The 13,646-nt window shown below is 35.8% G+C and overlaps 1 protein-coding gene across 1 annotated transcript; it reads right to left on the minus strand.

Annotated features, from left to right (window-relative positions):
• Positions 1–1,890: 1,890 nt before the first annotated feature.
• Positions 1,891–9,954, minus strand: LOC121503347 (blue-sensitive opsin-like). The gene is made up of 5 exons (XM_041777695.1): positions 9,576–9,954; positions 8,821–8,989; positions 6,223–6,388; positions 5,879–6,118; positions 1,891–1,995 (listed from the first exon to the last, which is right to left on the minus strand). Exons 1-5 carry the CDS (start codon positions 9,952–9,954, stop codon positions 1,891–1,893), a joined length of 1,059 nt encoding a protein of 352 aa, XP_041633629.1.
• Between the last annotated feature and the right edge of the window lie 3,692 nt (positions 9,955–13,646).

Consider the following 13,646-nt stretch of genomic DNA (forward strand, 5'->3'; position numbering starts at 1 on the left):
TTTCCGTATTAATTCCTCCAAAAATCCAAACAAATTCCCTAAAAATTCCATGAAATTTCAGAAAAATTTTAAACATTTTACATGTTATGAAAAGATTGTCATATAAAGTTCACTTTAAATTCTGTGAAAATTTCTGATCATTTACAAGCAAATCTCTCCAATGTTTCAAAGCAAATCCCAAAAATAAATAAATGCATCTAAGAAATTCCATGGAATTTTGAATGAATACAAGAATTCTGAGGCATTCTTCTAGAAACGCATAAAGACTTTTTTGCGATTTAAAAGTCACAGGAAATTCCAGGAATGTTCCTGAAAAGTTTTAAGGAAATTCCCGAAATTTTCAAAGCAAATTCTATCCAAAATTTCAGACCAATTGCCCCCAAAGATATACACCCCCCCCACCCCCACCCCCTTAAATTCCATGGAGAATTATTGATAATTTTCATATAAATTCCTTCTAAAATGCATCCAGTTCCCTATAATTTCCATGAAAATTCAAGAAACTTGCAAGTAAATTTCTTCCAAAATTTCAAATCAAATTCCCCCAAAATATACATATAAATTCCCCCCAAAATTCCAAGGAATTCTGAAAAGATAAAAGAATTCCATAGGATTCTTATGAAAAAGGGTTCAAGTTTTAATTAAAAGGTACAATAAATATTCCATTGAAAGTCCTACAAATTTTCAAGCAAATTCTCAAGTCATCCGAAATTTACATAAAATTCCCCAAAATTTATAAATAAATCAATTTCAAAATACATTACTCCTCAAATAAATTCCCTAAAAATAAAATTGCACCAGAATTAACCCCACCTTTTTCAACTCCATGCCCCCCCACCCCCCCCCCCCCCCCACCCCCCACCACCACCTTTAAAAAGGAATCAAAAATCCAAACAAACTGACAGCTGATGTGACAATGTAATGTCCTCACATGTACACGCGGGGTCTCAGGGCAAAATGGACGTGATTACCTTACTCCCCTTTCTTTGTGTTTTGTGTGAATAATACTGTGGTGGATATTTACAGAAATGGTCTTGAATAGGTTTTCCTGATGTACCATAATATTAAATCAACGCTTCATAATGAATGTGGCATAATGACTTTCTAACTCACTTTTTATGCTGTGACACATTCAATTTCAAAACATCAACAGTGAGCTGGAAGGAAATTTCTCTCTTTAACACAAGTTAAATGAGGGATTTTCTTCATCAAATCACTGTAATAGAAAAGAATATTATATATAATAAAATGTGTGGATTTGTGTTTCTCTAAAGACTAGAAAATAAGACCTTATAGTATTTTTCCTGATACAGCTGAAAAGTTAATGACACACACCAAACCAAAGACCATGAACATTTTCTTTACTGGGTTAACAGTTAATCACAAATATCCACTTTAGTCATCTAGCTTATCTCATAAACTCAACTGTATGATCAGCTGATTCAGAGGGTTTCATTACAGTTTCCTTCACATATTCCAGCCAAAGTTCTCTTCTGTAAAGATGCTGTCAGGTGAATCCCTGAACTCCTATTGCAGTGAAACCTCTCGAACACATTCACTACATTCCTTATGTACTTTGAGCATCCACTGGTGAATGAATAGTACCTACTATGGGTTTTGTAGTGACCTTCATTGTGAATCTTGCAAGATTCAAGGACAGAAAACAAGATTAGAAAGATTTTTTGTAAGTACACATGATAAATGAAAGTATTAAAGACAGAAATCCTCGCTCTCATCATTATTTATTTTTTTATTTTTTTATTTTTTTTTACATTTTATACTTGCATTTAACTCTTAATCTGTAAGAATAACATCATATCACCTGTCATATTATGGGTCAGTTCAGTCCTTTATACAACATGTTAGTCATCAAAATGAAGTAGCAACATCCTAGGCAGGTCCAACTTTGGAAACCTCTGTAACTGATGATGTAGCCGAGGACTCCTCATCATCGCTTGCACTCATTCCCAGCATCTTCTTTAAACATACGCGGAACTGACACGGGAAAAAAAGAGAACATTTAATGTTGTTATTACATGTAAAGTGCTTCTACCATCATATGTAAAGCTATTGCAGAAGGGACCCTTCAGTCAGACAGAACTGGTGTCAGTTATTGAGAGAGGTATGGTGGAGTCATTTTTATATAGACTAAAAAGACCTGTTAAGGCCAAGCATCAACAACATTTACATTAAAAGTTCTGAATTAAAAGATTTCCCATCCAAATCCACACAAATTCCCAAAATTTCTGAGAAATTACCCAGAAATGTATTTGAAGATTCCTAAACATATTTTAAAAGAATACCATAAAGAATACCCCAAGATTTCTTTAATATTTAATGTTTCAGTGAAACTTTTATCATAAAGAAAAAATAGATACATAGATCCCAATTAACTTGATAACAAAGTCCCCCCAAAAATTTAAATCAAATTTTCAAATAGGGAATCGTAAGAGGATTAGGGCCACTGAAAAAAATCGGAGAGAATTTTTTTTTTTTTTACTTGTGACAAAAAAAAAAAAAAAATCAGAATTCCGCGTTTTTGTAGGAGTCAGAATTGAGACTTTTTGCTCAGAATTCTGCCTTTTTTTCACAAGTAGAAAGAAAAATAATCTCAAAATTTTCATTGGCCCTAATCCTCTTCTGTAATTACTAATAGTAATTGTAACATAGCATTTTCCCACTAAAACTTGTAAGGAAACTCTCCTAAATATTCAAAAAAATCCCAAAAAACACCATGAAATTTTTCAAGTATATTCTCCCAACAATTCAAACAAATTCCCTAAAATTTGGGTTAAAAAGAAATGTAAATTTTATGGCAAATTATCCCAACAATTGAAGCAAATTACTTTAACTCAGCTGACATTCTGGACAATTATCTCAACAATTCTAGTAGCAGAAAATATTTCTGTTGTGGGACAGCTGAAATGTAATCCACATGAGACATGTGAGGTCTCAGGAGGATATCATTGGTTCCCAACCTGGGCAATGCCAAAAGGAATGGTGCAAGGCTTTGTCTGCATAAAGGTCTTATGGTAAGAACATATGTTGACCTATTTTTTTAATCAATAAAACAATTTAGATTGAAGTTGATTTTTGACAGCAATGTATCATTTTAGTCTGAGCTTTTCTCAGATAGATAGATAGATAGATAGATGGTTCAAAGGTCTGGCTGTTTTTGTTGTACAATAAATTCTGGATCCCGTTTGAGAGACGTTTCCAATCATTATTACTATTTACAGTCGCTAGAAAAAGTATGTGAACCCTTTGAGATTTCTTGGATTTTTGCATAAATCGGTCATCAAATGTGCTCCGATCTTCATCTAATTCACAACAATAGACAAACACAGTCTGCTTAAACTAATACTGCACAAAAAGTGATATGTTTTCATGTTTTTATTGAACAAAACATGTAAACATTCACAGTGCAGGGTGGAAAAAGTATGTGAACCCCTAGGCTAATAACCTCTCCAAGAGCTAGTTGGAGCCAGGAGTCAGCCAACCTGGAGTCCAATCAATGTGATGAGATTGGATGTGTTGGTTAAAGCTGCCCTGCCCTATAAAAACACACTACAGTGTTGAATTTGCTGTTCTCAAGAAGCATTGCCTGATGTGAACCATGCCTGGCACAAAAGAGCTCTCAGAAGACCTACGATCAAAAATTGTTAACTTGCATGAAGCTGGAAAGGGTTACAAAAGTATCTCTAAAAGTCTTGATGTTCATGTGTCCACGGTAAGACAGACTGTCTACAAATGGAGAAAGTTCAGCACTGCTGCTACTCTCCCTAGGTGTGGTTGTCCTGTAAAGATGACTGCAAGAGCACAGCACAGAATGCTCAATGAGGTGAAGAAGACTCCTAGAGTGTCAGCTAAAGACTTACAGAAATCTCTGGCCCATGCTAATATTTGTGTTGACAAATCTACAATAAGTAAAACATTAAACAAGAATGGCATTCATGGGAGGACACCACGAAGGAAGCCACTGCTGTCCAAAAAAAAACATTGCTGCATACTTGAAGTTTACAAAAGAGCACCTGGATGTTCCACAGCACTACTGGCAAAATATTCTGTCCATAGATGAAACCAAAATTGAGTTGTTTGGAAGGAACACACAACGCTTTGTGTGGAGAAAAAAAGGCACAGCACAGCAACATCAAAACCTCATCCCAGCTGTGAAATATGGTGGAGGGGCCATCATGGTTTGGGGCTGCTTTGCTGCCTCAGGGCCTGGACGGATTGCTGTCATTGATGGAAAAATTAATTCCCAATTTTATCAAGACATTTTACAGGAAAACTTAAGACCATCTGTCTTCCAACTGAAGCTCAACAGAGGATGGGTGATACAACAGGACAACGACCCAAAGCATAGAAATAAATCAACAACAGAATGGCTTCAACAGAAGAAAATACGCCTTCTGGAGTGGCCCAGTCAGAGTCCTGACCTCAACTCAATTGAGATGCTGTGGCATGACCTCAAGAGAGTGATGCACACCAGACATCCAAATAATATTGCTGAAATGAAACAGTTTTGAAAAGAGGAATGGTCCAAAATTCCTCCTGACCGTTGTGCAGGTCTGATCTGCAACTACAGGAAACGTTTGGTTGAGGTTATTGCTGCCAAAGGAGGGTCAACCAGTCATTAGCCTAGGGGTTCATGTACTTTTTCCACCCTGCACTGTGAATGTTTACATGTTTTGTTCAATAAAAACATGAAAACATATCATTTTTTGTGCAGTATTTGTTTAAGCAGACTGTGTTTGTCTATTGTTGTGAATTAGATGAAGATCCGAACACATTTGATGATCAATTGATGCAGAAATCCAAGAAATCTCAAAGGGTTCACATACTTTTTCTAGTGACTGTATATATATATATATATATATATATATATATATATATATATATATATATATATATATGTTGTGTGTGTCTGTATGGTATGTGATTAAGGATGATCTTTCCTCCACACTGCTCTAACTCAGGCACACCATACATCAACGACTCATGCTTGATGTTGTTACAATGTTTTATATCAGGTGTGTTGTACAGCCCAATCAGTGAGCAGAGTTTGTCTGACCCACAAGGTGTTTTGTGGAGACAGTATATTTTGAAAAATAATTGCATGATATTTTGATCAATTAGAAAAAGCAAAACTGGAGTAAAATACCAGCACACATATCTATCATATGTAATGACACAGCTAAATTTGGCAAATCACGCCAAAATGAAGAGCCATTTGGAAGCCAAAAGAACCAGCTCTTCTTGCTGAGCTTAGCCAGATGATTTGGATCAGTGAAAGAGCCAAAATTCCCATCACTACTGGTAGGTAGGTGGATGGATGTACTTTATTGATCCCAAACTGCTAAGTTGTGTTAGAACAGGAGGAAGACTAAATAAAAAAAAAGAAAACAGAGGGGAAAAAAAGGAGAAAAGAAATAGACACATATACATGCAGTGATTTAGCCTAACATTACCAATAAAGTGTCAAATGAAAGGAAAATAAGTTAAACATATAAGATTACAAATAAAATCTACCAACACCGTGTTTGCTAGTGCTTGAATAAACTAGAATTTAGACATAGCTTGCTTGGAGATAAAGTAGATGTGCAAAAATGTTTTAAAAAATGTACCAGAACTGTTGTGTGTATTGCAGTGATTAAGCATCTACAGTGCAAACACAGTGTGCAAAGATAATGTTGTTTAATGTTATTAACCAAGAGAAAATGCACGGATACATGGATGGAGGGATATGAATGTGCAATGATGAGATGTGCAAGTTCAGAAGACGATCAGAATCAAGCTTTTTGTGTTTGGAAGCCATAAGCTGATGTACCTCTGCAGCATTTTAATCCATGTATGCATACTGAATGCTTAAACGAACCTGTTTGTTGAGGAGGATGTAGATCATTGGGTTGTAGACTGTGGAGGCTTTAGACATACAGGAGGGTATGGTTGCCAGTCTCAGGTCAAACGCCTGCCCACGGTTGTTGACGACCCAAAGAGCAAAAATGGCATAGGGTGCCCAGCAGAACAGGAAACCAATCACCATGACAACCACCATCCTGGTCACCTCTCTTTCTGCCTTCTGGGTGGATGCAGATTCAGCTTGAGCCTTTGCTGCCTGTCAATGGAGGAGAAGCATTTAAATATGAGAAGTCTGCTGGACGTAAGCCATAAAAACAGCAATTTATTATAAAAACACATGACTTTGAATAAAGTGCTTACTGATTTCAGCACAAGAAGCAGCTGTGAGTAGCAGAAACAGATGACAGTGAAGGGAAATGCAAAGCAGAAGCCAAACAGGAAGTACACATAAGTCTCATTGTTGTACTTGTTGTTGGTTGTGTACCAGTCTGGTCCGCAGGAGCACTGCATGCCCTCTGGGATATACCTGCAGAGACGGAGAATGGTTCAAAACTCTCAGGGTCTATGATGACTGAGTTTAGAGTGTTGGCCTAAAGGATGTAGTGCACAAAAATTTGTCTACATTGTGCCATTTAGACGCTGCACAATCCAGGTCTGGCTTTTTAAACTCTGCTCCTTTCATTGTGCCACTGCATGAAACATGTTAGAGAATGAAGTTCACTGAGGGGTGTTGCAAGGAATCATGGGCCTAATGAAAGGACATCACATTTAACCCCACCACAGCCCGGATAAATCTTGTTCAAAGGCTTTTAGAAACCAGAGAATAGAAAAGTTGGACACCCTCAGTATATGGAAATGTTACCAATGTTTTTGTACAATTTAGACAATGTTCAAGTTTGTGATTAAAATAAAGCATTACCTAAAACTTAGGACTTCTATTTTTGTTGCTTTGGTATCAAACAGGTTTCAGTATAGTTTGATTATCACCAGAATCATATCACCGTTTACAACTCTGGTATTGTGACAGCATGTTTATTATTTCTTTATAGAAAAGAATATCCAGAAACAGATCTTGTGAGTTATAAAATATCCAGATATGATTTTTATTTATCATCCTACCTGAATGTTTGAATGTAATCTTTATTGCAATAAAACAAGAAAAGACTATTTTTTACAGTTGAATAGAGAAGAAACTTGGTTAATAGTTTATTATTTATTATATTTATAGGGCTCCTGTCTTAAAACTCTCCTCACTCTAGGGTTGCATACCAGTCACTCTCAAGTGGTCTAGCCTCAGGACCCCCCAGTCTCTCTAATGACAAATAGGGACCCAACAACATGTTTATTTCATGAAGGATGTTGCTGTTTGAAACTTGGATGGTAAAAATATGTGTCTGAAAAAGAGACAGACCAAAACTTTCATGTTTCACACTCCATTTCTCCTTGATAATCTGTAAATGTATGCCAGTTCTCCAAAGCTCTTGAGAATTTGCATCATTATCACAGGAAGATCAGCTTTGTTATTGCAAGAAAAGGAGATAAAAAAGTTAAAACATTGAGAAAATATTTAAATTGACCTATTCTCATGAGAAAAACAGTGCAAGTGTATGGATGCGTCTACCAAGGATTTCAGTACTTCGTAGACTTTTTGATCACGTTTTCCCAGACGTACTGAAAAAAACTGTGACCCACTCCTGACCCACCAGTTGAAAACAACTGTCCTCCACCAGTCTATCGTTGAGGAGTTTCCCACCTTTGTGCATACACTCAGGTAGAAAGAATGAAATCAAAGTAATCAGAGACGTCTTATCCTGTCACACAGAGTAGCATGTATGAATCTTTCAAAACTGGGGTTTTATTTTAATCTATTTTTTTTGCTTGTTTGTTTGTTTTTGCTGACAGTAAGACAACTTATTAAATAGAGAGGGAGGGAGTTGAGCCCTGGACCAGCTAGAAAACATGCAATTACGCACAGAAACGGAGCAAAAAATATATTAATTTTATTTGATTATATCTGTTCTCATGCATGAAAGAGATTTCTTTTAGATTCACATTTTTTTATCCAGTTCTATAGAAAAATAAATCTCAGAATTCTGACTTGTATGTCACAACTCTGCATTTTTTCCCCAGAATTTTAACTTTGATCTGAGAATTCCCCGAATTTTTTTTCCTCACAATTGAAACCTTTATCTCAGGATTCTAACTTTAATCCAAAAATTTGGATTTAATTTTCCTCACAAATCTGACCTTAATCACAGAATTCCCACTTTGATCTCAGAATGTTGACCTTTTTTGTCCAGAATTCTGTTTTAAAATCCCAGAATTCAATTTTTTCCTCAGAATTCTGGATTTTATCTTAAAATTCTGACTTTTTTCCTCAGAATTCAGACTTTTTTTCTTAAAATTTGGACTTTTTTGTCAGAATTGGGAAACAAATGTGCATTTAAATTTTTTTAAGGGGCCGTCATACTCTTCTATACATAGGCAACCTAATTTAAGGAAAGTGTTTTAAAAACAGAAGACTACAGCCTGAGTTCATACATCAGTGCTGTCTTGTATAAACAGGTACAGTCTGCCATCATGCTGTTTAACATGACTGTCTCCTCAATGTCTATACACTCTGTTTAGGTCCTCTTAGATTGAGTCTGTTCTGTATATGTTGAAAAAGCAGCTGCTTCTGTTTATACTCTTTGCATGAATGATCTTGAACGTTTAGATTTACTGATAATTTGCACAACATAAAGTGGCGCATGAAGTCGTCACATAGAATAGACCCCGACACGGCACTTTGTTTTAAATTTGATGCAAAGTCCTTAATGATGCTCATCATTCTTAAAAGAGCTCTATGATTTTAAAAGGTACAATCTTAGTGTTTTCCACTTCGAAAGATTTGTCTTCAGTGTGAAATTAAAGAAATCTGATGAATAAATTTGTTGAGTGTTTTGTCAGTATACTGACCTACTCCATCCGAACAGAGGAGGAACTGAGGCAGCCAGTGCAAAGAACCAGGTTGCTGCACAGCACGCTAAAGCGTGGTGAGGCTTGAAGGCAAAGTTTCCAAGTGGCTTGCAGACAACAAGCCACCTCTCAAACGCTATCACAGCCAGAGACCACAGACTCACCATACCTGGAACAAGACAGAAAAGAACAGTTAAATATGTGTTCATCCTATGAGCTGAATATTCTTCTATTTCACCTTTTTTGTAAATTATGTGCCTCATGTTTTGCTCAGTTTCTTCATGAAGGTTCAAAAATACTTCTGTTAAAATCATAGTAAACTCTGCAAAGCTACCTAAGTTGTTCCTTTAAGGCACTGTGGTCAGATTTACAATGACTGATGGAGTCCAAAAAGCTTCTTTTAATTGCACTTTTATTTAAACAGTCATCTTCCTGGGAATCTAAGGTTGATCAAAACTAATCAAAAAGCTGAAAAATTAACTGAAATCATTGCAACGTGCTGTTTCTGAGCTGGAAATCTAAAATGTAAATAGAATCACATTTCTGGACAAGAGATTTATTATAGAAACAAATCTTATCTGTTCTGAAAAACACATCTTCAAAAAATAAGAGCGGTGCAGTTTACTGTGTTTTATAAACGGCTCCATGGCAAACAATAAAATAGAAATTAGCACACATTTGTAAATTAATGAAAGATTTGAGCATGCATAAAGCCTTTCCTTCAGTGTCATAAACAAACATATTAAGTTCCTCACCACCCAGCGTTGCTGTGAATCCTTCAATCTTGCAGCCAATTGTACCAAAAATCATGTATCTGAAGAAGAAGCAGATGAAGCAGGTTGAAGACCCCACGCCGGCCACCAAGAGGTTTGACACAGCCAGGTTCACCAGGATGTAGTTGAGATGAGACCGCAGCTTCTTATATTGAACAGTACATGCTATAGTGAGGACGTTTATGATTGTTCCAACCACAAATAAGAAGAACATGAAAATGGACATCGCATAAAAAACACCAATGCCCCCTAAGTGATCCTGGGGAACAAGGAATGGGCTCAGCGCAGTGATATTGTTGGTATCCAGAGGGATAGGGATGAAGAAGTCCTCGGGGAGCTCCATTTGGCGATTTCCCCTCATTTTTGTTTGTTGGAGTAACAACACTATTCGGGGAGGTGGGAAAAAAAATGTGTTAAAATGAGATAATTAGACCTCTGTGAATAACCCTGTCTAATTAGAAACAACGCTGAGGAATTTCTGTTGTACTGTCCTCTGACAGTCTCCTCTCAGTGGGACATTAAACTGGCATTTATAGGAATCTTCAATATTACTGAGGCTCAACTTGATTGGTTCAAAGAGGAGATTTAAAGCTTTAGTTCACATCCCCTTGCATAAATCTTCAAGGAACAAAGAAGGATTTAAAGCTTTGGTGCACATCCCAAACATGCTGTACTTTTGTATACATGAGAATTCCCATAGCAGCCCCCACCACCTCAGAGTAATTCAGTGTCAACCCTAGAGTGGAAAAGCTCATTAAATCCTTATGTGTAAGAGGCCTGTGTTAGTGGACTGCATAATATGATCCTCCCTGATGTTCATGGGGTCACCTAATGCATCTGGCCTGCAGTAATCCAGTTTGTTGAGGCAGCGTATGTTTGCACAAACAACTTAGAAACTCTCAGACTTACCAACAGCTGATTCATGGCAGGTTTCTGTTCATCAGAATGATTTTTTTATCATGTATGTGCCGTTAGAAATATACACTCTTTCACCCAATTCAAAACAACACTAACTAAAAACTTATGATAGAAACTCAATGAGCGCCATCATTTCCTCAGCCACTGTTGTAATTTCCTTTTGATTTTTACTGACTATGTGATAAATATTTGGCTGCATACATTGGCTGCTACACAAATTAAACATACATTTTGATTGTTTTCACTGACGAAATCCCTACATAACAGGACTACATACACTTGTTCTTGATAAAAGATATATATGTATAAACTATCCATTATTATGACAATGTATCAGGGCCACGCTAGAAAAAAAATAAAGAGGATCTGTTATTTTCAATAAGAAAATAAAATTCTCAAGTTTTAAAATTTGTTTATTACAAGGAATTTTTTTTACTCTAAAAGTTGCAAATGTACATGGACCAAAACTTAGATATTTTTAGACCATTAAGTCAACAAATCAATCAGTGTTTTCAATTTGGTTTCTTGTGTTTTATTTTACTTTACACTGTTGTAAATGTATGCTTTAAAAACTTCATGTTTTGAGCTTCTATAGTGCCAAAATTTAAGGTTTTTTAAACTTAGAAATTTCAAGTCTTTCTTGTAAATCTGTAACCCTGAAATTCTAAGTCTGATTTCTTGTAAATAAACAACTTTATAACCTACATTTTTTTTGTTGACTTTTAAGCACAAAAATTTACAGATTTCTTTCATTTCTTCATCTTTTAGTGAGGCCCCACTACACTATGTTTCTAATTATGATTTAAAAAAAAAAAAACATATATTTATATATATACGTGTGTGTGTGTGTGTGTGTGTGTGTGTGTACATCTTATTTTGACTGTGTCAGAGTAGACAAGGTTCTCCCCAAAGCTTTGGCGCACCCCTAAAGCCTTTATTTCTTGAAATTTTGATGATTATGGCTTACAGATAATGAAAACCCAAAATTCAGTGTCTCAGAAAATTAGAATACTGTGAAGAAGTTCAATATTGGAAAGTCATGGTGTCACACCCTAATCAGCTAATGAACTCCAAACACCTGCAAAGGTTTTCAGACTGAGTGAATAGAAATGAACATACTTTCAGAAACCTGACATTTCTGTTTAAAATATCCTTTTTTTTTTTTAATCTTATGTAATATTCTAATTTTCTGAGACACTGAATTTTGGGTTTTCTTATCTGTAAATCATAATCATCAACATTTCAAGAAATAAAGGCTTGAAATATTTCACTCTATGTGTAATGAGTCTATATAATATATGGGTTTCACTTTCTGAAATGAGTGACAAAAAAATTGAACTTTTTCGGGTATTCTAATTTTTTTGAGATGTACCTGTATAATGAACACCATAGGCGGAGTGAGGGGGGGACTTACACGACTAAGGTCCTGAATGTTTTCTCTAAAGCCTCAGAATCTTTCAGGTTGGTAAATAGTATTTTGCTGGTGAGTGGTTAGAGGTCCATAGTTTATTTTTTGTTGTGCAAAGGAGTATCAAAAGCGTTTTTACCTCTCCTTTTCTAATTAAACTCTAGAGGCCTGTGCTTGGTAGCGCTGTCCAAGGTGCTGAAATGACAGATAAAAGAGATCATTTCAGTTTATCCTCTCCTATATATGTGCTCTTTCTTAGTTTTCAGAGTGGAGAATAGCAGTTTTTTTTCCAGATCTGCTTTGTTCCATGGCTGCTGTATATAAGCCACCCATAAGACCAAATAGTTGTGTAGGCTCATTAACCTACTGTATGACAATCCTTAGGGTTTGCCCCCTTTGCTCCATCAGTCATATCTTGGTGCTATGCCCGTTTCAAAGTTAACCTGTTATAACAAAAACTCATATAGCTACTCATATTCAATGACTTACAAACTTTAAAACAGATTTTTAGATGAAATAACTAACAATTACTTGACTGACATACATGAGTACCAACACAGAACATTAAAATGTGCACCCTATGTTATGTTAACTATGTTATGGAGTAAGTAAAGCGGTTTAATCCAGCTTCCTTTGTTATCTGTGACCAAAATGAAAGAGACGATCCAGGTGGTAAAACAACCGGGTAAAACCTTCTTTATACCAATTACAGATAAAGGCCAGGAGGGGGAGCAAGTGAGAACTTTTAATCTCTGGGGACTGAGTTAGACCACTTTGTCTTTTTGGATTAAGATTAAAATAATTGATATATTTATTTAAATATTTATTTAATTATACTTTCATGTTATTTATTCATTTAAAAGTATACTTAAGTAATAGTAAAAAGTGCTCTAAAAGACACCCAAAAAGTACAAGCACACAGAAAAGCTACTAAACTACAGTAAAATTAGTATATAATTAGGTGGAAGACCAGCTCTTGGAAGAGTCCTGGTTGTGCCAGACTTATTTTATTGGAGAAATACGGAGGCCACTGTGCTCTTGGGAACCTTCAGTGTGGCAGACATTTTTTGTAGCCTTCCCCAGATCTGTGCCTTGCAGCAATCCTATTATATGTGGGTGTATATCTCTCCCCTAATCTCTCATCCCTGTTTCTGACTCTCTCCACTGTTCTCCTCTCAGAATAAAGGCATTACAAAAGCCCAGAAATATTGCTTTTAAAATTTGCTCTTTTTTCCCTCCAAACTGTATTTCAACTTTATTCTGAAAAATTTTGACCTTATTCTCAACAATTTGCCTTTTTTCTAAACATTTGTGCTTGAACCTTTTAAAGCCTAGTGTATGATCTTTGATATACACTTTTCTGAAACTTAATCATTATGATCAATAAATTACTTAAAAACCTTGGAATACTATATGATGATAAAAATGCATTCCAGTGGATTATCAGCTGCCAAAAACATCTAATGTATCAAATGCGATACAAAACAATAAATGTGAAATGCTATGGTATTTTTTCTTTTACATATTTCAGTAGAAGGCTAAAGAAACATTTCAGTTCCCAAAAAAGAGTAGTGTCAGGCTAGTTTACGAGTTAGAAGGCTTAAAGCGTTCATCTTAAGACTGTACTTCAACTTCATCTTCCACATGTCAACTTTTTCTTGTCATTTGGACTTTATTCTTAAAGTGCACATCCTTATTTCTTCCTTCACCCCTGTCCCTGATCCTCT

This window comes from Cheilinus undulatus, linkage group 3, assembly GCF_018320785.1.
Source record: "Cheilinus undulatus linkage group 3, ASM1832078v1, whole genome shotgun sequence".
NCBI classification, from domain to species: domain Eukaryota; kingdom Metazoa; phylum Chordata; class Actinopteri; order Labriformes; family Labridae; genus Cheilinus; species Cheilinus undulatus.

Excerpts from the sequence above, each read along its gene's own strand:
- LOC121503347 (XM_041777695.1), bottom strand. The coding sequence starts at position 9,954 with ATGAGGGGAAATCGCCAAATGGAGCTCCCCGAGGACTTCTTCATCCCT. Across the intron at positions 6,389-8,820 it reads CCTCTGTTCGGATGGAGTAG|GTATATCCCAGAGGGCATGC; the intron begins GTCAGTATACTG and ends CCGTCTCTGCAG. Across the intron at positions 6,119-6,222 it reads TGCTTCTTGTGCTGAAATCA|GCAGCAAAGGCTCAAGCTGA; the intron begins GTAAGCACTTTA and ends CTCCATTGACAG.